At 44.8% G+C, this 26,197-nt stretch overlaps 1 protein-coding gene across 1 annotated transcript in view; it reads right to left on the reverse strand.

The window, feature by feature from the left end:
• Positions 1 to 25,968, reverse strand: part of GFOD1 (Gfo/Idh/MocA-like oxidoreductase domain containing 1) — a 71,881-nt gene extending 45,913 nt beyond the window's left edge. Inside the window, exon 1 of the mRNA XM_064160953.1 lies at positions 25,303 to 25,968. Coding sequence (XP_064017023.1) covers positions 25,303 to 25,555 — 253 coding nt within the window. The 5' untranslated portion in view covers positions 25,556 to 25,968. The remainder of the gene's footprint in view (positions 1 to 25,302) is intronic.
• Between the last annotated feature and the right edge of the window lie 229 nt (positions 25,969 to 26,197).

Genomic DNA, 26,197 nt, shown 5'->3' on the forward strand with positions numbered 1-26,197 from the left:
TAACCCTAGGGAGATGGAGCCTTGCTGATAGGTGCCAGAGAAGCATTAAGCAGACATATTTACAAAGACTGTGAATTATACATGAGTTTCTGTATGAACCAGAAGAGTTTGATGTGCCACACATTCTTCATGTATTACATAAGGGTCTCATAATACAATTGCATTTCACTGTCCTGCAAATTTAAGGCCGGTGGATACATGAGACTGACATCCCCAGAGACCTGTATCCTGCTCCTCAATGGAATAGCAGCTTCAACTTTTTCCATAGCACTCACATAGAATTGTATAATCATTTGTTTGGAAAAGACATTTAAGATCATCAGGTCCAACCACTAATCCAGCACTAAATCATGTCTCTCAGCATCACAACTAGGGATGGTGACTCCACCACTTCCCTGGGCAGCCTGTTTCAAGGCTTGACAAACCATTTGTGAAGAGTTGTATCCTAATATCCAACTTACCCACTCTGAAGAGGCCAAAAGTAGAGGGATTCTTGTTTGCATGGTCATTCCACCCACAGACACCCTTGTAAGAGAAAATCATTTGCCAGCTGAGGTCACTGATAGGGGATGAAAAGGCTAACTTGGTTGTGTAACTGGTCTCCCAAAGCACCTAACAAAAGAGACTGTCTCACAAAGCTCAACAGTGTATCCAAGGGGGCCTCTTCTGAGAGAATTTCTCCCTTCAAGGGGTAGCACCTCAACCACAGTCTTACATATGTTTTAGTTTGTGTTGATATAACCTAGTGAGTATACCTGTACATCTCCAGGGTCTAATACTGCTACACTAACATTTAGCATTAATCCCATCTACTCTGGCTGTAACTCAACACATTTGCTAACAAGTCCTCTACATTCCAAAGGCCATCTCCCCCTCTGGCTTTCCTGGCACAGAAAAATCCTTGAGTTTCATAATGCAGAGCCTAGTTGCCCTTTCGGTACATCCGATATCTAAGCAGGCTCTCTAAAAGGCCACTATCCCCTCTGTGAGACTGTGCCTTGATGCCATGAAATTACAGCTCAGGATACAGAAAAACAGTTCTTGTAAAGCATATGCCTTTTTTTTTTTTTAAGTGGCTGCATCTGACCATCACCATTTTCTGCCAGCTCTTAAATACTGACAGAATGTCACCTACTTGAATGGCAAGAGCTGTTGGCAGACCTACAGTGACTAGACTGAGCTGCTCACCAAAGAACTGAAAAAAACCCCCACAGCTCTGTCTACCTAACATGACTGTGATCAAACACCATGCCAGATCCAGCAGCATCATGCAGACTGCCTTCATACACTGCAACTTGAAATCACGTCACATCCTAAGGCTGCTTGGAGTGAAACACACAACCCCTTCCTAGCACAGTCACAGTATCACAGTATCATCAGTCATTCCAAAAGATCTCAGAAAATACATTACCGTTTTCTTGCCCTGCTTCTCTCTGATCCATCCAGCTCTGCAGTGGTGACTGCTGACACCACTGTCAGCATCGTCTTTGCAGGCTTTACTCTGTTTAGATCCTCTGGTGCACTGGTGCTTCTTGACCACACACCAGAAGATGGACTGCGAGCACTCAGCGAGGAGACAGGCTCCAAGGCAGGCGAAGTCTGCACTGGGGAAGGGGAAATCGCAGGGAGCTCTCTTGCGGAACGTTTCAAAGCCAGGAAAGCAGCAGGCCTGTGTTGAGGGCTCGCTTGAGCCGGGGTTAGGCAGATCGTGGGCGAAGCCAACACCGCCGGAGGCAGAGCTAAAGGTAGCGTCAATACGCCAGTGGTCCGCTCGCCGAGGAGACCAGCTCCGGGGGCAGGTAAAGTCACGCTGGGGAAGGGATTTAAGGAAGAAAAAAAAAAAAAAAAAGGTCGCCAGAGAGCTCTTTTGGGGGTCTTTTTGAAGCCGGGAAAAGCGGCTGGCCTGTCCCTGGAGCCGGCAGGTCGTGAGCGGGCTGCTGAGGGGGCCTGGTCGGAGCCGGCGCTGGCGACGGCGTCAAGTCGCCGAGGAGACCTGCCCCAGGACACCCACGCTGGGGAAGGGATTTGAGGGTAAAAGGGTCAGCAAAAGCCTTCTGGAACGGGGGAAAGCTGCTGGCCCGTGCTGGGAGCCGGAGGCTGCTGAGGCGGCCCGAGCCGAGCCCGCAGCCCAGGCGCCAGAGCCCAAGGCGGCGCCAAGGGTGCCAGGCGCGGAGACCACAGCCTGCCTGCCACACAGCCTGCCTGCCGCAGAGCAGCTCTCGGGAGCGCAGCCGCAGGCAGCGGGCGGCACTCGGGCTGGGGCAGAGTGCGGAGGAGGACGCGCGGGCAGGCTGCTGTGAGCGCTGCCAGCACAAGAGGTAAATTCAGTTAATGGTTACTGGTCCTCCTGGCTTGAGAGGCAAGCTCGACTAGTGACCATTGCCTTCCAAGTAGAGGCCCAAGCCATGGCAACCACTCTGCCGAAAGCAATTGCCAAAAGAAGTGTGGGGACCCAGAGAGAGCTCCTGCAGAAACATGTGGCCATGCAGGTCTAGCTACAGGAGTGCCTCAGTCTGGCACTAGGCAGCAGAAACAAGACCTGTGTGACCAGGTGGATGATCTGCTCAGCCTGGTGGCAGAGTTTAAAGAGCACTTGGAAAGGTTAAAGACTATCAGGGGGTGTGAGGCAATAGATTGATGGAATCACACCTCGGGGCCAAGACAACTGCCAGAGGCTCCACAATTTGTCTTAAGGGATTCCTTTCTGAGGGTAACAGAGGGCCCCATATGCCAACCAGATCCATGTTCCAGAGGAGCCTGCAGCCCCCCTGGGGCTTGGGTTAAAGACATCATCAGGAAGCTCCCTGATTACCCACTACTGGTAATGCAGGTTGGTAGTGGTGAGGTGCTAGATGTAAGTCCAAAAGTGATTTAAAGGGACTCCAGGCATTGAAGCAACTGCTTGAAGGATAGTTTTCTTCAATCCCTTCAGTGGTTGGGAATAACACTGCAAAGCACCTGACTAACATATAGCTCAGAGGCTGGTGCCATCAGCAGAATTTTTGGGGGTTTTTTTTGTTGGTTGGTTGTTGTTTTGTGGTTTTGTTCTGTTTTGTTTTAAACCATGGGCTGCTTTACAAGACACCAAGCCTGCTAGCAACGAATGGGGAGCACTTAAAGAGGGAGAAGGATCCTGGGGCAAGAGCTAGAAAGACTCACTGAAACATCTTAAGACTCAGAGGATGGGACTGGGCTTGCTAGAGAGAAGCCTGAGAGCAGCATGCCAGTACCTGTGGTACAGCATGGCAGTAGGGCATCTCAGTGGAGGTGCAGAATGCTGATCCATGTAGTAGTAAAGACACAAGAATTGATAGGCTGGTAACTATTGAAGCACATGTTAAACATCTGGAAGGAATTGGGACTTCTGCCTCCAAGAAGGTGGTGGGACCATTAGCCCAGCTGAATTGCATCTACATCAATGCACAGCATGGGTAACAAGCAGGAGGAACTGGAGGCCATCATGCAGCAAGAAAATTATGATATAGCTGCCATCACAGAAATGTAGTGGGACAACTCCCATGACTAGAGCACTGCAAATCATAGCTACCAACTTGTCAGAAATGACAGGTGAGGAAGACAAGACAATGGAGTGGTCCTCTGCAAGGGAAGGATGTGAATGTCCGCAGCTCGGTGGAGATGACAGGGTTGAGTGTTTATGAGCAAGAATCAACAGGAAGGCCAACAAGGCAGATACCATAGAGTTTCTTATATTGGAAATCAGTTGGCAGTGTTATCCAACTCCAAGCTTTTTCATCCCAATAATCTAACCCTCCGAAGCATTTTAAGGATATCTGAAAGCAGTTCAAAATATGATGCAAGTGATTAGGAAACAGAGATAATCACAGCAATCACACTGAAAAAATCATTAAGATGCTAATGCATAAGCCTGTAATAGAACTAGATGCAAACCCAAATAGTGTGACATAAAGGACTGATGAAAACTCAAAGTATGAAAAATTGGAGATGCATGGAAATAATGTGACTGAATTAAAGGAAAACATTTAAGTGCAAAGATGCCTTATCCAGAAAAGACCCCAGTCTGAACTACAGCCTTCTAGGGAAGATGGTGGTATCTTCACCACAGAAAATATTTCATAGTAGATACATCACAATAATGTGCAGTAGGAAAAACTGCTCTGCGCAGGAGGTTACCTAGGTGGCCTCAGCAGCTTTGTCTCTAATGGCTGTGAACATAAGACACAATAAGTGTTTGTCTATCAAAGACAAGTCTAAAGCTTAACAGGTTTTTTTCTATGATGAATCTACATCAGCTTATTGCAAAGATATAATATGACCAGTTCTTCCAGTGTGCCATGATTGTGCTAGCTCTCTGAACACTTTGTTTTAATAAACTATGAATACTACAAGAAATGGCATTCCTGGGGCTGAAAATGTTATTGCACATCTGTGCCAGCTAAATATCCACCGCTACACATGTAACACTAAATAAAACTTGGTAGAGTACATTCCAGTGACAGCATTCATCTACAGCCTGACTGATCATTGTATTTTTAGTAGGTTTTGCTCATGGTACATTAACATTACAACTGTTGTAGTCTCAGTGACTAGATGATGAAGTTAGCAATGGTAGTGGAGGATGGAAAAGGAAGAAAAAAAATAACTTTATCATTGCTACTGGATTAAAATCAGAAGGGCAGCTACCAAGGAAGCAGTTGCAACTAGAGCTCACAGCAATCAAAAACACACAATGAAGGAAATGGCAATGGCCACCAACCAGTATCTATTTCTGTGGACACCTCAACTCCTCTAAGTCTGCATTTCTATGTTGCCTTAACTCCCTTGTAACAAGATGTTTGCAACCATGTACAACATTCAGTTCTTCCACACACGCATTCTACATGAACGTCATAGCTGTCACTTCAAATAAGAACAGCTCTCTGCTCCCAGGCCAGGTTAAAGCCAGCTGAGCTAAACATCTCACAGCAGATTCAGCATCATAAGCCTGTTACTGGATTTGTTGAAATTCCTACTGGGAGAGCTATGCCTTCTACGAGGTTATTCATCAGTAAACTGAAGGGAGCCACAACCAATAGCTTTAACTGAAAAACACAGTTATTTTTGTTTTCTTCACCTGAGATACAGGAGCACAAGGATGAGGTGTGTTTGAGCCCACGGATTCAGTGCACAGGTATGTTTTGTGCCTAGCCAGTCTTTCCCTTTTGCACTGCTTTTGTGTCCCTTAAACTTTTGATCTCAGTTGACTACTGTCTGGCAAACACAGCATCAAGTCATACACAAATTCATATGGGCATCCGGTAGCTGCTTGTAAGTCACAATGCAAATCAGTCCAATTACATCAGCAGCCTTCTCTCCACTCTACTCTGGAAAGAGTAGACCCCTCCCAGAGGGCCAGTCAACCAGGTGAAGCAAGCAAGCACATTTCTTCATGTCCTAGTCTGCTGGTGGAGGGCAAATGCTCAGCTAGCTCATGAATGATGCACTATCCGTTTATGCAGCTCCAGGGACTCACTTCAAATCAGCTTATGGTCTCTGACATTATTTTCAGTATACTTGCCTGGTCTATTTGGTAGGGAAATCTAAAAGCTGCTTTCAAAATTCTCTCTACTCACTTCAGGCTTTCACTCCTCTCAGCCATATGTAATCTGGAAGAAAGGAGACATGATTTTCTGGTCACTCCAGTTTCACGCTGGTACTGCTTGACTGACTTCAGTAGATTTACTCCTCATGTATACTGCTGTGACACAGTGAGGTTCAAAGATGCCTTAACCATCTTTGTTATGTACCAGCAATTCTGAAATGAGTTAAGAGGAGATTGAGCTGCATGTAGTATCATCAGTGCCTTCTAAGCAGATAGTTAAGCACAAAAGTATCAGTAAGGGACAAACCAGCTTTGTCTTCCGTGTTGTAGAGGTGGAATCTGAAATAATGAAGAAGCAGTGCATAAGGGAGAGGGAAAACTCAGAGAGGGTAAAATTACAAAATATTCCTCTGCCCAGAAAAAAAAATCTTATTTTAAAATACAGACACTTAGCCCAGAGGTTTGGCCCCAGGGGATATGATGTCACTAAACCAATGCAATAGCAGAAGCAAACCTTGCAATGTAATGTTAGCTCCTCCTTGTAAACACATCTAATCAAAAACATTTGATATGAGAAAAATTTGTGTAAGAAGAAACCAGGGGAAGAAAATCATAGCTCAACTACACAAATCCTAGAAACAGTCATGTTAGGAAAAGGCTAAGCTGTTTATTGGGCCAAGTCAAGCAAGTCACAATGGCAGCTCCCTTGGCTCTCTGTTTCAAACCTAGTGTTCAAAGAAGTGCCAGTGTGGGTTGTGAACCAGGGAAGAAATGGGCAACAGTTAGCTACAGATTACAAGCAAAATGTTCAACAATTTTTAATCCAAGGACCACAAAGCAAACAGAAGAGATGTCTTTTATCTTGATACTGTATTTATAGAATTTCCAAACATATAAATACTAAGCCTGAAGTACCAATTTATTGCATTTGTCCTGCTTACAGATTCATTGCCTCCCTTAGAGAAAGGTATTCATCTGCAGACTTTTTTCTCACAGACCTCATATTAAGTAACACTGATGGACTTTACCTTTAACTCTTCTTAAGATGAAGCATCACTCATCTTTACAGTGTTTTCTGGCTTCAACCACAAAACAGCAACAAATTCACAAAGCAGAAATAACTACCCCAAGAAAACAGAAAGCAGAAGATTCCTCTCATACATTCTCACTCTGGAAACTGATAATAAACAAGAGTTTCAAGATTTGTTAGGATCTAAACATCCTTTCTTCTCTTATCCTTCCCTTCCAGGCATAAAACCAAAGAATAATCTTAAACCTTGCCCAATCCAGAAGTAGTAGCACTGAGCAGACAAAAGCACTGCTTAGTTTTCCATCCTTTTCCATATGGGCCTGGCAGAGCTAGATACCCACATGCAATTTGTTGCCTACAGGGCACTGACTGGGTACTCCTGAGAATGCCAGGAGTGTGCTGAGGTATTGCACTAGGAAAGTTCATTCCATGTGTCAATAGAGGCAGCTAAATGAATGCTATTAACATCATCTTTTTGCCACTAGGGAATTTAATCCCACTCAAACATGACAACAAGTAAGTTTGTGCCACCTAACAATAATGCTGCACAACTGAAATACACTGCAATGAACCACTGCCAAATCAGACAGCAATCAGAGGGCAGGTCAGGCTAATTACATACCTATCTTCATTAAGAGGAGCTGGGTTGCATCAGCAAAACAAGTCAGATGGCAGGGTCCTGACACAAAGCTGAGTGTAGCAACCAAGAGCAAGCTGTCACAGCTTTGAACAGCACTATACCCTCCCCAGAGCATGAGAGGAATACTGGCCTGGAAGCCCTCCCTCCACCACAAAACAGAATTTAACTGGAGGGAAAGAAAACAACCGAAGTCCAAACTTAAAACATATTTTTACCCATTTTATGTACACAACTTGAATTCAGGCCAGGTGGGTGACACCAGCTTCCAGTCAACTCTTTCAGCAACCATCTTGGGAAGACAACAGTTCTCATTCTTGGAAGTACATGAGACTGCCTCATGCAGACACATCACAGATCACTTTAAACAGAACTTACTTTGTTTGGCACAGAAGTTACTAAAAAAAGGCTCCTATCAAATGTCTCATGGCTTATTGATGCTGAAACAGCTATTCATCACCTCCGTTTAATAAACAAACCGCCGTTGCTGTGCTCAACCTCTCCTTGCCTTCTCATTCTTCCGAAGGCAGGCTACTTTTCCATACTTCAACCACTACAGCGAAGTGCTCAGTACACTGTGGCATTTGGTGCCCAAAGCATTTTCTGCCTGACCAGAATGCTCCTTGGTAATTCAGTGGGGAGTCAGTGGTGCCAGGCAGGTTGCTTTATTTCTCCACTCGAGAGTCCTGATCTGAGAAGTTCATCTCCACAGGGAGAGTGCCGTGAGGGCACTTTCTCTGGGAAGTTCAAGCTAGCTTGAAAAGCCAGCTTTTTTTTTTTTTTCCCAGTAAAGGGAAAATGCTTTTTTAACCTTTTCCAACACCAAAATGCACGGATAGCACTTTTACTTCCAAGGATAATTCATCAATTCGTTGCATCTTAGACCTGGAAATGTTATTATCTCCCACTGAAGTCAATGCCGTATTCCCACTAGCCCAGCGTCCCTCACAGTTCACCTTTTCCTAGTGCCATGTAAACCTTACTCCATGTCCTGCCTCAGCCTTCTCCTCCCAGCTGCATCTCACTATCACTAACCCCTCCATGACCACAGCAACCCCCCAAGGCACATCCTGGGGGCACCTGCTGCCCAGTCCTTTCTGGGGAAGCAGCCCCACAGCCTGGCAGCAGGAGGGAGATGGGAGCCACAGTCCACGGCTTGCAAGAGGGAGAGCAGGCAGAGTTTTGAGAGTTGCAGTCACAAGCACCCATCGACACCCCCTTCCCTCTTCTGTTTTGTGCAAGCCCAGTCACAGCAACAGAATCCACTGCATTGAACACTCACTCCCTCATGGTGTTGGCTCTCTCCCATCCCCTCTCTTGGCCAAATTTGTCAGCATCACGAGTGCTTTTCCACTTTCTGTATTCATCTATTTTTCTAACAAGGGAGGTGTCTCATGCTCAGGCCCCTGAGAGCAGCTCCTCCTCTCTTATCATTTCACTGAAACACATCCTCCTCTTTCAGGCAAATGTTATCTGGTGTTTTCAGATGTGTGTTTTCAAAGGCAAGAAATACCAAAGAATGCTACATCTCTTCAACACAACCCATGGCACAAAGCTGGGCATGGCTTAGCACATTCCTGTTACATTCAAGGAACTTGCAGCAAGTGGCTCTTAGGGAGTTTCCACTCCTCAATCCAGGGCTTCAACTACTTAACAAGCCATGCTCCCTCCCTCATAGGTCTCCTTTTTTGTCACTGTTTCCAAATGAGGCTAATAAGCCAAAACTAAGCCACCAAATACATTTAAAAAATCAGCCACTCAGAAAGCAATGTGATATTCTGATGTGGCCACAGTTTGCTACTGAGCTGGTGGCAGTGGCAGCATGGGACAGCTATGGCTCGCTACATATTCCCATCACAAATTCCACTCTCTTTATCCCATTCCCAGTATTTACATCTTAACCATAAAAGCTGCTCTGGGAGGAAATGTGGCAACAAGGCATCAGTCAAAAAGCAAACAGCATGCTAAAAAAAAAAGTTGTTTCAAAATACCCACTTGGTCTGGCCACTTTATTCAATCGCACGGAAGTGTCAAGACAATGCAAGCAAATGGGTTTGGCTTTCCATTTCTTGTAATGCTGTGTGCAGTCCAAGACCAGTTTCTTGGGGAGTTTTGGACAAAACAACTGCTAGACAGAAAACAACTTCAAACAGATGACTTTCTGCCAGTAGTAAATCAGAAGGCTTTCAAGTCTAAGTTTCAGGAATGTGGAAGTTTATTTAGGGTCTCACCTGGGAGCTCTGATACAATCCCAGTACTGACCAAACTGTTGTGGGTCAAATTTGAAAGATGTTCAATGACCAAAAGTCTCAGAGACAGAGACTTCTTCAGGACTGTGGATCTTCTAGCACTTAACCTAGGAAGTGAATCTGCTTGAGTCCTCCTGGGTGCTTCCTACCAAGTATAAATCACCTCTGCACTGACGGCTAACAAACTGACTGACCACAGGACAACTACATCTATTCTACTGCTTTTTACCAAGTGAGAGAGACAAACTGCCTAGGGATTCTGTCCTGCCCACACTTAACCCACTGCTCCACTGAGGCAGCCCACAAGGACAGCAGTGTGAAAGACTTCCCACCTCCCTCCTCCTCCCCCAATGAAAACATCTCACTTTCTGGAAGGGTCCTGCAACACAGCACTGCCTCTGATCACTCACCACTGTTGATAGTGCTTCAGATCAATGGTTTCTAACACCTGGAGCTATCAACAACATCGAGTTTTTGTGTCACAGTAAAACTTCTCATGGGAGATGTGACAAAGCACAGGAGAAAAGGATTTTCACAGCTGTGTTATGGCATATAGGATCTGTGAAACGTGGAACCAGAGACACATGGACTCCTGTCCCCAGCTGCCAAAAAAGCACCACCCCTGTGCAATTTAATCCCAAGGCAGAATTCTGTGAGTAAGAGGCTGAGCTGCGTGAGTATACAGGGAGATACCTGCATGAACACAAAAGATTAACTTTTTGAATTCTAGGAGAACTAGAGGTAAATCTCAGCTTACTCCACAGAAGTGATTTTTTTCTGGTACAGCAACAGGCCAATTTTAAGTACTTTAATCCTACTAAAATGAACATTTGACTACAAATACCTTGTTTTGACTTAGGGCTCCAGATTTTCTCTATCTTGCACCCCATGAAGCAATTTACAGATGCTCAAACATTCAAAAGCAGAAGAAACAAAACACAGGACTGACAACTCATGGCATTTTAAATGAATTCTTCTCCACTTCCTTTAAATAGAGCACATAAGGCATATTGTTCCTCACATCATCCGTGGTACTTTAATTAATGTCTTAACTACTGTCCACATCAATCCATTGCTCATAGTCTTGTAATTACAGGTTTAGAGACTGAGACAGCACAGCAGCATTCAATCTGATCAGAGGATTGTGGTACACAGTTCTCCAGGCAGAGTTTTAGTCTCTATTACAATCTGAAGCTATTTATTTTTTTGCTTCTTTCTCTGTGACCATATAACTAGTTATTTTTAAAATAGTTTTCCAAGAGACTACACCCACCATTTGCTGCAAGCAAATTGAAATAGCACAATTGCCCACACTTTATATTAGTTTCAGGCCCTAACAGGCTTTACAGTGCCAGGCAAGCCCAGGAATAAAAGAGTAGAGAGAAAAAGACACAAAGGAGAGACTGAAAATGTTGTCTTATTACTGGGTATACACATCCTGTGAAAAACACTGAAATGTAAATAAATATATATTTTTTTTTCCCCAGCAGAACTTGAAGGATATAATACTCCTTTTTGCCTGCATTAACAGTTGTAACAACTTCCCAAGCTGCAGCACAAGCCCATCCAACGTTTGCTCTAGGGATTTTTGATGCACAGAGGAAGAATATACACATATATTTACATGCATTACAGTTAGAAGAGTACAATCCATAAGATCTGCTTGGTTCCTATACTTGAGTTCCCAGATGTAAGCACCACCTAATCCACATGGAATTTAGGCTAGCATACCCACACCAGGCAGATCATTACAAAAACCTGGAAATATCCATCATCTATGCCCTGGTACAAACATGAAGCTTGCAAGCAGGAAACTTTATTGGCATGGGTCCTAATTCCTAGGAAACTCTGCAAGCACAGTCCTCTCAAAGAGGGCCAAAGCTGTGCCCTGTCAGTGCCTTAGTAAAACACATATTCTTTAGCAGTCAAAAAGCAGCTTCTTACACTTTTAAGCTACTAAAGTTAACCTTGGAGCAGAGGCATCTCCTGTGTTGTTAATTCTTTAATGCATCCTTATGAAAGGAGATGTGAGAGCAATTCCTCCCCTAAGTAAGCAAAAGTCTCAAAATCCAGTCCTCAGACACTGAAGGGATCACACAGCCAATACATACCATGGCTGTTACATCATAGGTTCCTTCAAGGGAACCTTTAATGATTTGCCAAAATCTGATTCAGCAGTTAGAGCATCACCCCACAATTCTATTTTGAGCATCAAGTGAAGGAAGTGTTTTCAGATACTTCACCTATTTACTGACTTGGTGAAAGGCACTAAAATTCAGGCACTAAAATTCACACATAGCCAGAAAGGAAAAGACACTGCACATGGCTTCATAGAGTGCAAGTGCATCTTCCACAAATTCCCTGTAAGCACGATTATACTGAGACGGTATGTGACAACTCCAGCAACCATCATCACTCTACTCACAGTCACCCAGGCCTCTCAGGTCACAGAATAGTGGGGGTTAGGAGGGGCCTTTGGAGATCATCTAGTCCAGCTCCCTACTAAATCAGGGTCACCTACAGCAGGTTGCACATGTCAGTGTCCGGGTGGGGTTTTAATCCCTCCAGAGAAGATTCCACAACCTCTTTGGTCAGTCTGTTGCAGTCCTCTGTCACCCTCAGTGATTCTGCCCAATGCAGGAAACCCTAAGCAAGCACTCTACAGAGCTGAAAAAAAAATGTCTAGACCTGAAATTAAATATCTTTGAGCACTTCCTAACAATAGCTGTGAATCTGAATTTGTTCACTTTGGCTTAAGCTGATGCTGAAGATTGTATACGCAGCCAACATTATATATGGGTATGCTGTTGTCCATCTTCCAAAACGGCAGTTGCTCCAGTCAGCTCAGAAAAGTCCTGCTATTTGCTAAAGGGTTTCCCAGTGTGCAGAGGACCATGACATATACTAAAGAGAAACTCCAAGCGTCATTAATAATAAATACACAAGTCTCCCAGCTCCTTAGCCATCACTGCTCATAGTAAGCTAACTTAATAAAAGGGTTTTGTAGGACCTGTTAAAGCTCCAGTGCAGAGAAGATGATGACTGCCATCAATAAGCCACAGAATATTCAGCACCATATACAATCTCCAAACTCAACACAGCCCTGGATCACTCAATCTCATCCATGAGTCTTCTCTGTAGAAGGGAGTTCCCCTTAACAGTCCTGGCAATTCCTTCATGAGCTGTAATGTACACATTAAAAAAGGACACCAAGAAGAGGACCAAAAAGCTTATTTTCAAATGGGGCTGAGGTTTTCCTGCACCATCCGGGCTTCTCTCTTCTTGCACTGGTTTTAGACCTGCACAACCATCCAAGGAAAAGTCCCAACCAGCTGACAGGAACTGGTTTGTTTCCAGCAGCTCAGAAGCACTTACCATGATCACCATCCACTCAACAGCATTCAGCCCCAGTAGTGGAAAAGAAGAGCACACATCAGAGGACCCAGTTTTTGTCCTTGTCACCGGTTTCTCACACAAACTTGATCATCAAGTGTTTTAAAATCTCTCTATGCTCTCCCATCCCTCATCTGTAGTTCTGGGAATTCTGAAAGATGGAAACAACTTCAGGAAGGCAGATAAATGCCATCTAATTAAAACACATGAGCTACATTACAAAGAATTAAAGTTCAGGTCATAAATTCTGAGTTTTTCTCATCTTGCCACTCTTGCTTAGAGATGACAGAAGTCTCAAACACACACCAAGGGTATAATGCAACAATTTTGTCCCCAGCTGACACGTAAGGGGTCAGGTCTTTCTGCACACAGATGGCAGCAGGTGTGGGTCTCAGCAGCTGCTGAAACATCTGTCCACATCAGACATTGTGAAGGATCACCTTTGCCTATGTGTCATTTTTAGACAATACAGATTGTTCAATTACAGTGACAACACAAATTTATATGAAGAGCTGCACAACAGCACCATAATAAAAGGCATAAACAAGTCTGCTAGCTAGCATCCAATCTCACAAGCAAACAGATCAGAGTTTACCAGACAGAAGTGAGATGCCTTCAGAATACACTTTCCTCATTTTAAGCATATGATGCATTGAAGTATTTTTACCTAGTGGCTATAGGTGGTGAAATCCAGTAAAAATTATAGCCAGAATTATACTTCAGGTCCATGACTCTCAAGCTATGCCAATAGTCTTAGATCACATGCAAATGTACTTAGACTACTTTATCAGAGATGTTACCTCTGCAAACTGACTACCTCATGGCACAGATTTTTTAAGCAGAATTATTTAAGAAGATGAATAATGACTTTTGTCTGTTAGCCACAGACAGAAAATTCAGGACACCTTCCCATGTACTTGGATAATGCTGTGTCTACAAACTAGTCTCAGGAAATGTGGCTTAGCACTCTGCCTGAGATAGAAGTCTTTATCAGAGCATCTCATGTTGTTTAACCACAAAGCATCTTCCACAACACTAAATTGTCAAGTTTTTTTCAAGCAGCAAGTCACAGAAGAGTTCTGCAAGCTCCGTCAGGCTCATTTAGTCACAGGCTTTGGTAGGCTATGGTTAGCATTTCTAAGCACCCCTGCTCCAAATATTATCCATCTCATTTTTTTTATTCCTGCAGACATCCTGATGTAACACTTCACTGGAGCACAAACATACTGAGATGTGAAAGTGCACTGAAATAGCTGTATCTTTGGAGGTTTTTTGATGAACTGGTACAAAAGCAGTGTGCAAGCAAATTCCTACTTACATGAATTATTGCACCTGACAAATATTCCCTGTCTTCAAGGACACTACTGAAGTAAGCAGAGGTTTACAGAACAATGTCCCAAGACTCCCACCAATCATTTCCTAAATTGACAGAGATGCCTTTGTCAAGAGGACACAGATCTGCAAGGCCAAGCTCCCCTCCCTGCAGCACAGCTAGTTGGGTCTTTTTGGGACAAAACACATTCTCAGTAACATCACCACAAATTTCAACTATTTCCTTTGATCCAGTAGAACTTTACTTGTATTTACAGTGGAACAAGCAGGATCAGAATCCCAATTTTTCAATGCATCTTTCAGGCACATTTTTTTAATTTATTTTAAGGGCCACAACCCTGGCTGCAGCATTTTCAGATGTTCTCTGAGCTATTTTCACTCCCCTTTCCTATCCTCACAAGAAACTGAAAGAGCTGCATTGTCTTTTATTGGCTGAGGAAGTGAAGGAATGGGAGAGATTTCCAGGAATTTTTTATTTATATATTACCCACCTCCATGTGAGTTTTATGGGGGGTTTTATTATTATTATTTAAATATATGGAACTATATGTAATGTATATGTCTGCAAACCAAGAGAAATCATTCTAAGTGCTCAGGCTAGTTTTCAGCTTCACATCTTTAAGCAATGTTACTCCAGCTCAGTAAGGGCAACTACTACTGTAGAATCACCTCTCTTTGACTATTTGAATTTTGCAAAGCTCTTTATATTAAGGCTTCAGATCAGTCATGTGAAGCCCAGTACTCCTGAGACAGTATGCAATTCAACCAGGACTTCCCTTCTGGGCATTTCCTGGCAAAAAAAAAAAAAAAGGCAAGATGGAAGAGCTGAAGACTGCCAAACATTCACTGCAAGAAGTGCCAAAACAAGTGTCTTTACTGCTGATAAAAGCCATGGAAACATGAGAATGCAAAACAAAATTGCTACCCTTTTTTCACCGTCTACTTCACCAAAGCTGTGATTGCTGCTGTGATGCAATTGAAGCTACTAGTTTTCATTCTGAGATTAAATTATAGCACAGTAACAAATGACAAAAGTAATCTACTCCCTGTGTTAAGTCAGTGTATTTATTCATATACTAGTACCAACCAAGTTACTCACACCACGTCCTCATTTTCTGTGCACTTCCCCATGCTCATACTTAATCCTGGTAAATAATATTTGTTATCAGTAGCCCTGGATGAGCTAAAATGAAAGATACTATTATAAAGAGATGATAGCCCTCCACAATTCCCTAAAATTCTTGCTACCCTGTGGGTCACATTTGTGTTTTAATAAGATCTGGTGGTATCACAGAATGTTAGGGTTTGGAAGGGACTTCAAAAGATCATCCAGTCCAACCTCCCTGGCAGAGCAGGGTCACCTACACCAGATTACACAGGAACGCGTCCAGGTGAGTTTTGAGTATTTCCAGAGAAGGAGACCCCACAACCCCCCTGAGCAGCCTGTTTCAGTGTTCCATCATCCTCACAGTGAAAAAAAAAAACATTTTCTTCATGTTTTCATTGAACTTTATATGCCTCAACTTCCACCCATTGCTCCTTGTCTTGTCATTGGGCATCACCAAGCAGAGCCTGGCTCCATCTTCCTGGCACTCACATATTTACAAACATTGATGAGGTCACAGGATGTCAGGGATTGGAAGGGACCCAAAAAGATCATCAAGTCCAACCCCTTGCCAGAGCAGGACCATAGAATCCAGCTCAGGTCATAGAGGAATGCATCCAGATGGGCCTTGAAAGTCGCCAGAGAAGGAGACTCCACAACCTCTCTGGGGAGCCTGTGCCAGTGCTCTGTGACCCTTACAGCAAAGAAGCCCCCGCCTTGTGTTGAGGTGAAACCTCTTGTGCTGCAACTTACACCCATTGCTCCTTGTGTCCTATCACAGGGAGCAAGTGAGAAGAGCCTGTCTCCCCACTCCAGACACTCAGCCCTCAGCAGCTGCAGTGATCAAGTATAGCCACATTTACACTTGCCAGGCACATGAGTCTTGTCTGACCTCAGTGATCAGCATGGTGGAGCAAGGCCTAGTGTTCTCACCTCTTCACCACCATATTTTTTAGCATAGCCAAGTCAAACACATACACAGAAAAGCTTCTTAGACTGTTTGGGGACTTTTGCTCAGAGGTCTACACCCTCACAGTGACACAAAACCAAGCAAGGTTCCTCTTAGTGTCCACAGCAATATATCTCCCAGATGAACACATTAACTACCTTTAGGAAGAGTACAGCTGTACCAATAGATATAGTACTAGTACCACAGGTACATTTATACCAGCTAGATGCTCCAAATATATAGGCAACTGACAATTTATGCCTGCACAGAAACAGGAATAATCTATACCAAATACAGACACAGATGCCATAGTTCTGGCAGAACTGTGTCCACGCCAGGAGTCACACCAGCTGGACTTCTAACGGCCATGAGGCAATTACATTAAAGAAATCATACCCCTCACAGTCACCATTAGACTGGTAGGAAAATCTGTGCAGACCACCCCTTAAATTAATTTGGGGAACTTACACAAAAGATGATTCCTTTTCATTACATATCTATTAAAATCACTTTCTTTAAATCAAGACTTAGGACCTGAAATATTTTTTTTGTAAGAAGCGTGGGTTTGTTACCTGCAGACACACTGACCTTGTAAGTCCCTGACTTGGCTGGCTCACTCTTAGGATCCAAGAGCTTATTATATGAATTGTACACAAAAAGCAGTAGGGTAAATACTTCTGCTTTGCTGATGTGAGGAAACCAGAACAATTCATAGCAACTCCGGATAACACTGTGACAAAGTGATACCAACAGCAAAGGGTGGTGTAGCACTGCTGTGCCTGTGAAAAACACCCATCTTGGCTGTTCTAGACATTTAACTCCGTGCTCTGCCACCACTGGTGCTAAAAGGGCAAAATCCCCTGCACAGACAAAGAAAAGGACTTGTACTATGCTTCCATACGATTTACCCAATTCTCAAATAAAAGCAGACAGAACAACATATTTGGCATCTTGTAGAGGTTTTACCATGTCTCCTTCATGGTTTGTGCTCAACTACCCACGTCTGGAGCTATACAGCAAATCTGTCTGTTATGTAACGTCAATCTCAGGCATAAAAGGGCTCTACGGGAAGAACAACTTTTAAAAAGGGGGCAACAGTGGGGGTTTGAAAATCTAGTGATTTTACTTGCCAAAATGTAAAGGGCTAGCCCTCCTGGGGGAGTGGTCTTGATCCTAACCCCAGGTCCTCCTGACTCCTCTCCGGAGTGGCTCTGAACCTTACTCCAGGTGTAGTGGTTAGCCCACTCCCACTTCCCTATAAACACAGAGGAACTGCCTGTATCCTTCTCTCTTGCCCTGCCTCCCTGCCAGCACCACTCTCCTGTTCCTGCTGCTCTTTTGTTTTATCACATGGCCACCATTCCACAAGGTGGACAAACCCACTGCCATCAATCTGCCTGTATATATGTATTTCCCTTCCCTGTATCTCTTTGCAATTCCCCTACCTCAAATACCTTTTATTTATTGTTAAAGTTTCCTCTTTTAACTTCCAAATTGAAGTGAGACTATTTATTTGGATGTGTTTACTTTTCCCTCTCTACATCTAATTCCTTTTCCTTTAAAAAAAAAAAAAGGGGGGGGGGGGGGGGGGGGAAGAGAAGGAAAGGCATCCATTAATTGTTATTGGTTCTATTAACTATATTTGAATCTCTGGGAACTTTAAACTAGAACCAATACACAAACATATTTCTCTTTCTCCACATTTATCTACACATTTTTCCTTAATTTCTGTGTTATTTAGTATTCTTCCAAAACTTGAAACAACAGAAGCAGGACAGGAGTCCTTCCTTTACCAACAACACTGAGCTCTCAGCAACCCAAGTCCTGAAAACACAGCAACAACACAAAGTCAGAGGGAAAGTATGTTGAAGGGGGAACAGACAGCTCAGTACCACAGCAGGTGTCACAGTGGCAACTGCTTGTCAAAATGAAGGAACAAAGCTGTGCAAGAGAGTAATAATAAGAGATCTGTTTTGTGCTGTATCACATGTTATAGGGATGCAATAATTTACTCCAGAAGTTAAATAATAACACTTAGCCTGGCCACAGATCTAACAGTATAAGGACACCTTTCACAGAATGGTAGGAGTTGGAAGGGGCATGTGAAGATCTAGTCCAGCCCCCGCCTACTAGAACAGGATCACCTTAAGTAAATCACACAGAAACAGATCCAGCACGGTTTTGAATGCCTCCAAAGATGGAGGCTCCACAACTTCTCTGGGCAGCCTATTCCAGTGCTCTGCCACCCTCAGACAAAGAATTTTTTGGTTATGTTCACACGGAACCTCCCGTGTTCCAGTTTGTGTTCACTGTCCCTTGTCCTGTTACTGGACACCACTGAGAACAGTCTGGCTTCATCCTCCTTGATATATACATCCTCCCTTTATATAAGGACCTTTTCTCATCTTCCCATAGAAGAAAGCCACACCACCTATCTTCTGTTTGTGTAAGAGCATCCATAGCATGGTTGTGCCATTTTAACAAAGAACTGTTGCACAAGATGCTGTCTATGTCATATCCACTCTACCCACTGTGCCAGCAACATAAATAGAAAAGGTTATCTTCACTAGCATAGTCACAAGGCCAGGCATGCAAGCCTATGCTTTTAGCAGTAATGTCTGTTTTGATCATGGGAAATTATTCTATTATGTTCACCCCTTTCCTAGTTAGCACCACATCAGCCAAATTTTCCTCAGCTATGCCAGAAGTCATGCCTAAGAGAGCTCCTTGCCTCCTTCAGCCATTTTCAACACCAAATCAAGACACTGTAGGAGCATTGCTAAGGCTAGTACACCAGTGTTAAAAATCACAAGGATGCCTTAGGAGGGCCTGCACTAGAACTAGCACTGGTAAGCACTAGTCTTTGAACAGATGAGTGTTTCACATACCTCAGACTGTAGGAAAAACAGCTGTATTTGCCACCACTGCCAACATCAATGTAAGACCAGAATAGGACAAGAAAATAGTGTTCCAAGTGCAGCAAAACAGATAAAGGTGATAAGGACTTGCCTATATAAATACTTTTTTTAAAAGGAAGACAAAAGCACCTCTGCCTTGTGTATTTGAAAGGAAGTCAGGGTTCTCATCAAAGTACCACCACCCTGACTATGGCTCTACTTAACAGTGTAAAAGATCAGACACTGACAGTAGTGCAGGTCAGGACTACTCTTGGCTCATCTCGTGGTGAAGGCCCAAGGTTCTGTCAGCAGAGCAGGTGGAAAGAGGATGTCTGTGCCCCAGCACCACATTTTGCCACCTAAATCACTGGAAGAACGTGGGCAAATGAGTGTTCAGGCATGCGCTTGTTTCAGCTGATTCACATATAGGGCACAGTAACCTCTTACACTGGTGCCAGTTTCCTTAACTTGAGATGTCGCTTTCCATACTTCTACAGCCACCAGCTGAGTGGGCATAAGGCTAGACCTGCAGCAGTCTTCAACAGGTTAAGCCTGTCCTGCTTCCCCTGCCCATGCTGGTCCACAGACAGCAACACATCAACTTGTCTTTGCAGCCAAGGCCAGGCACTCCATTTTAAAACAGCACAGAGGAAACTGGGACACCACAAACTGACCCTGCTTGGATACAGGATCACAGTAGTGGTCTTCGTGCATAACATGATTTAATACAACCACTTTAATCACAACTGGCTGTTCCTTAGTCTAAACAAATTTGGATGCCATCATGGCATGAGCTAAGAGCCACAGCATCCCAAGTTTGGTCCATACCAAGCTCCTGAGCAATCCTACCACTGCTATGGACTTGGTGGCTACTTCCAAACAAAATAAAATTGGGAAAAATAAAAACACATCACTGATTTGAAAGCCAGAAAGGAAACAATGGAGAGGAAGAGCTCACCTGTTTTTCAAATTTATTTGGTTTTAAACACTACTAAAAGTACCTGAATGGTACTTTTTACCTTAACAGTCTTGGAAGTCCAATCCCACAGCATCTTGGTAGGAGTTGTATAGGACTAACGCTGGTCACAGTCTGCAGTACTGAGAGAAAAAGGTTGATAGAAGAGCTAGGTACTATTTTCTGTGGTTCACCATCATCATTTGAGTAGGAAGAAGTCTTGCAGCCAATGGCCGGCAGACTCTTCGAGCTGACCTTCCCATATGTGCAAAAAAAAAAGCATCATAGCCTTTGCTGGCTCTGCCAATTAAAGATAGACAGCACTTCATCTGACCTTTTCTTTTGCAGCAAGATGACCATAATCCACATTTAATATGCTGCAAAGTCATTTGCCTTTCAAGTACAGGAGCATGTTCTGCTGAAAGTCACTGCTGTTAGGTCAAATTTAAACTCAATACTGCAGGACAGATAGTACATTGCTATTAATAATAAATAATCATGATAATGTTTTCCCTTAATAGAGTGTCTCATCCCAAAAGGTCTTGACCACTTAAACTCTAGATGGTGTTTTATGCACTGCAACAACCCTGTAACCTCTGCCTGATTTGCGCGGGTGCGGAGGAATGCAGAAATAAGATTGCACCAGATTTGTGAATTATTTCAGTGCAGCTGATGGGGTAAATATCACTTCAGGGTAAATCCAGTGAAAATACTGCCAGTGCTTTAACAAGGAGTTCTCACCAGTGTATTCTAGACAGCAGGGCTGTACTGCATGCCTGTGTGATGCTAGTGTTCCTGTGAAGGAGTGGGAAGGTGAGGATCCAAGTGGTACTATTTACATTCCTCTCTAAACCAAGATGCTGCCTCATGACCACAATCAAGTATAAAAGAAGCACCGGTCAGCAAACAAAGTTAAGTGCTCCTTAAGAGGAACAGCTTCTGGAGGGCTGGCAAAGTCATACTCTGTACAGTCTCTAGGCAAAACAGACTCCTACCATGCACTACAACAATGTAAATATAAAGTAATAATATGCAGACACGGCTGCAAACATGTACAATGAATATGCAGCACACAGTTCAGTGTTCTTGTCCTTAACTCAGATGAAAGAGTAAATAAAACCACTGAAAAAAGAGTTAAGGGTAATATCTCCAGAGACATGCTTTAGAAACATATTTTGCTTTTGGGAAGAAGCAAGTACTGTTTGCTTCTTAGAAACACTTAGGTGAACCTCAGGAATAAGATCTCGTTAGTAGAGTTAACTTGAGCACCAACAGAACCAGTCATACAGAAATGTGTGTGCCTTATCCTTCAACTTGAAGATGAAATGTCATCAAGGACTTCTAAGTGCCACCAGCACTACATCACTTCACCTGATGTGGCAGCTATTTAGTCATGCTGGGCAACCCTTTCAGTCAGGATCTGACAAGTGTCATATTTGAACAAAGAGGAAAGATTACACCATGAAAAGTCACATTTTGACAGTTTTGAACCGGGTGGAGGGTCACATCATATTGTCTGTATCAGCAGCTCTTCTGATGCTGAAGACAAACAGGCAGTCTGGTGATATATTTTGTCCCTGAATGCAAGCACATCACCCATGCCTCATCAAGCTTGGGATACCACTGTATTGCCAATGCAGGCAGGGGAAAAGCAGACCACTTCCAGCAAACACGCCAAACTTTTCAGCTCAGTGAGAAAACACTCTTCCTCAATACTAGGACCCTTTTCCATGTTTACCTAAACACTCAGCCATTGATCTTCCTTGACCACCAAGCAGTGAGTGAGAAAGGATACTGGCTGAGCATTACACTACAGAGAACTAGTAGAAACAGTGATAAACAAAAGAGCTCCTAAGAGAACAGAATAAAGCAGAGGCAGGAAAAAAAAAGGCCAGTCAGCTCCATTTTGAACAGGCAAACAAGGGATTTGATTCCTTTCACACAGAAGTAACAGAGGCCATCAGAGTATTTCACATAAAACACCATGAGTTTTATTTGTGCTTTTCATCATCATACAAAGCAGTCTCGTTTCCAGTTGTCTCATGAACATGGTTTGTTCCAAAGACATGCCCAACATTGGTCAAGCCTCTAAGAAAACTGCCAGAGTCAGATCTAGCTCAGGACCTTCTTGCTAAGATATAAATTAGAGAGGCCTAGAGGAAAAGTTAATAGGGCAAGTTTAAAGTTATATTTCTCTCATTTTCTCCTTTCACCAGCTTCCAGGAAGCCACAGTTTGAGGACTTCCTAAGCATGGATTTCACACATTCACAGTTTAATAGTGGATGATAGGCTGTCTCGCCAAAATGTTTTGAAGCAGCACTCCACCAACATGTCAGATGCATCAGTGACCGCAAAGACATCAGGGTTTTCCATTTTGCATGGTCCTGGTTAAACACAAGTGCAGACCACCCTACCTTCACCTCTAGAGTCCACACCAGAAACATGCGAGGGTAGATTTTGAACATGTTTCTAAGTCAGAGTGTAAATACAGCTCTAGACGGGAGATGGAAACACTGCAAACTGCTTCACCTTTTAATAATGAATCCTCCACAAATGAAAACACAGCTTTGGGCAACAAGACAATTAAAAATAAAATATAGGTGCAAAAAAAGAGTTTGTCCCTGTCTCCTCCCAGGCCAGAAGTCACCACTCCTATAGAAGCCGGATCTGGATGTATTAACAAAACTCATGTCTTTCTCAGCCTTTTCCACTGCAATGCAGGGCATCACATTTAAACCTCTTAAAACCTCCACCTATGACTAAAACTTTTATGTCCTACCAGAAACCACTACACATTAAAAAAAAAAAAACAACCTTGCTTTCGTGTGGGTTTTTTTGTTTGTTTGTTTGTTTGTTTTAAATACCAGTATGCTATCCCTGTCATTGTAAGGACTTTTCCCCAGCTTCTGCTTTCCTCAAACTATACATCTTTGCTCTTTCTTATCAGAGGTTTTTGAACTCCTCACTTGACGAATTGCAACTGCACTCCTAAGCACAGCAGCCCCCAGGCCATGAAGCACAAGCAGGACCACAAGAAGATGCCAACAGAGAGGTATTATTCCTTTAAGCAGTTCAGGAACTGCTACTCTAGGCCTTCTTTGTAACTCTATGAACTTGCAAAAACTTTTATTGTTATAGATCCCATGCCTGAACTCAAATAAAACCCAAAAATTCCCCCCCCAAAACAACGGATCAATAACTAAACAATAAACATTTAACTCCAGAGTAATTGCAGGAAGAGCTACAATCCAAGAGATATTCTGTAAGTAACTATTTAAGAATACATTGTAAAAAAAAAAAAAATCACATGATGTACATTATCACCTTGTAACGTTTAATCCCTGTTTAATGACTTCTCCATGCATTTTCACACGCATTTGACTACCACTGCAACACACAAATAACCATCTTTGAGGAATAGGAGGAAGCCAAATTAATCGGATGAACTAAGAATGGCACAGAACTAATCAATAGAGAGAAAACACCTTTTTGTCACTTCCAGTCTGTTACTAGCACATTGCATCAGCAAGTTATCAGTAACATCTCAGCTACATCAATTGTCAGCATCATTCAAAAATTCAGCACATATCTGGGAGCAGATTTTTCCTTCTTCTTTAGCTGCAAATACTCAGGAGACAAAACGAACAGTAATCTAAGCCCTCTGGAAAAATCACACCAATTGTCTTTCTTATTTCACGAATCCTTTCTTGAACCAGATGCCTTGTGCCTGCCTGAAACCTCATGGGATTCTACCTCTATGAGCACTTCCTTGAGCAACACCTGCAGGAAAGAGTCACAGGAAAAGTGACACAATTGTTGTCAAATTAATGTGGGTCAAACGTGCAACCTTGTTACCTTGATACTGCTTTTTATAGATGGTTTATGGGTATGTGCATTTCTACTTTGTAAATCCATTCACACATCATTCTGGCCAGCAGGCTTCTGGTACAAGCCTATCTTGAGGACAAAAAGTCAGGATTATGTTAAACGCTCTGAAACACGCGTTTCCAAGTACAGCAACCAACACTGTGCAAGGCTTCCGGACAAATCCTACGCTGCACTTAAGGATATTTAGGTATTGCCTTAACTCCATTAACTGCTTCATTTTGAAAGCTGTCTGTGATGTTAACAGCATTTGAATGGTAACTAATACTAATGAGCACGCCAGCAGCAGTGCAACACTAGGACATGCCACACGCATTTATAAGGCTGAAAGCGATAGCCATCAGCCTACACTGCTGCAGCCCCACAGCCAAACAAGCCACCCTGACCTGTTAACCTCGACAGGATCTGCAACAACCATGACTCACAGCATTTTTCTCTCACTTTTAACCTTTCCCACCTATATTTGTAGGGATAAATTAGGACTTCCTTGTTCCGGAGGATTTTCTCACTAAACTCCATCAGAAAGTAAGCGTTTAAAGACCAGAGATCACGAAGCTGGGAAAGCGAAGTCCTGACTTAATGCTCACGCAAGAGAAAGGGAGATGTGCCCCGCTTTTGCACGACTGAAAGCAGAGAAGCTGACAACAGTGCATGTCTACTTCTTCAGTCCCTCCTTCCCTTCGTACGTGATCTTAATGTAGCTTGGGGTGTAAAAACATTTCCTCTGCTGTCACCGCTTCCTGCCTCCCTCCTTGGTTTGCAGCTGTGGACTCGGGGCTGGGGGCAGAGCCGCCCCCCCCAGAGTTTCCCGGCGTGGGCGCCTCTAAAGAAGGAGCGATGCTGAGCAATCCACTCCCCTGCCAGGCGCATACGGGAAACACCGGCCAAGCTCGGGCAGGATGATTAATTTTTCTCCTTTTTATCGTGACTTTCTCCTTCGTACCGCGACACAGATGACACCTGCTCCCTCCTCCTTTTGCGTGGGTGCCAGGCCCCTCCTGCCCAGGCTTGCCCGAGCTTGCCCGGAGGGACCGGTACCTACTGCCTGGGAGCACGGCGGCACGGAAGGAGGAAAACCAGGGCTGCGAGATGTCACACAGAGCTGCCGCAGCGCCATCCCCAGCCACCCCGCCGGCCCTCGGCCTTGCCACAGCGGGGAACGCTGGACACCAGCCCTCCTCCATATAATTACACGGAGAATGGAGAGGGAAGCAAAGGAGAAACTCCGCTCTGAGGCGGGGTTTCATTTCATTCAGCCTAAGGCAAAGCCCGAGCCCCAGAGATCGCCCCCGCGGCCGTCCCCACTCACCCAGGGTCTTGACGGCGACCTGCCGGGTGAGCGGCGGCGGTAAGTTGACGCAGACCAGGTCGACGTCCTGGTGCAGGAGCACCTCGTCGATGCGGCTGGTGTAGAAGGGGACGCTCATCTCCTTGGCCAGCTCCTCCGCCTCCTCGGGCGTGCGGCCCCACAGCGCCTTCACGGCGAAGCCCTCCGCTTTCAGCAGCGGCACGATCACCCGCGCCGTCAGGCCGGTGCCGAACACCCCCACCCCGGGTAGCATGGCGGCGGCGGCGGGGGGCGAGGCGGCACGGCACAGCGACTCTCCCTCCTTCCCTCACCGCCAGCTGGGGCGGGAGGAGGCGGCCGCCGGGTTGGCGGGAGACAGAGGCAGCCCCCACTGGCTGCGGCTGCTGCTGCTGCTGCCGCCGCCGGGGCCGGGACCAGCCGCCCCCTGCCTCAGCAGTGCCGCGGCCGCCGGCTGCCCCGCCATGCCTGCACCATCACACACGCCTCCGCGGAGGCGCCGGCACTGCCCTCTCCTCACGGATGTGGGGCGAGCAGGGATAACCCGCGCTCCCCTGGCGGAAGGCGGCCAACAAGTGCAGGTTGCGGGAGGAGAGTGGAGGGAATGGGGGAAGTGGAACCGGGCGGCGGAGCGAAGCTCAGCACCACTCCCCTGCCATGTTCGCCGCGAGCGCCCGCTCGTCGCGGGGGGAGCGGGGCCTGGCTGTCAGCTCCCGGCGGTTCCTGCACCGCCCGCCCCCGCCGCGCCATTGGCCGCCGCCGAGCCGGCACCGCCCCGGCCCCGGCACCGACGGGCGGCGCGCGGCTGCGAGGCGCCCGCTGGGAGCTGGCGGCACCGCCTCGCTCGCTGGCGCGGCGGCCGCGGGGTGTGCCCGCCTGCGGGGCAGAGCCAGCGGCG

Source organism: Pogoniulus pusillus, chromosome 21 (assembly GCF_015220805.1).
Source record: "Pogoniulus pusillus isolate bPogPus1 chromosome 21, bPogPus1.pri, whole genome shotgun sequence".
Lineage (NCBI taxonomy): Eukaryota > Metazoa > Chordata > Aves > Piciformes > Lybiidae > Pogoniulus > Pogoniulus pusillus.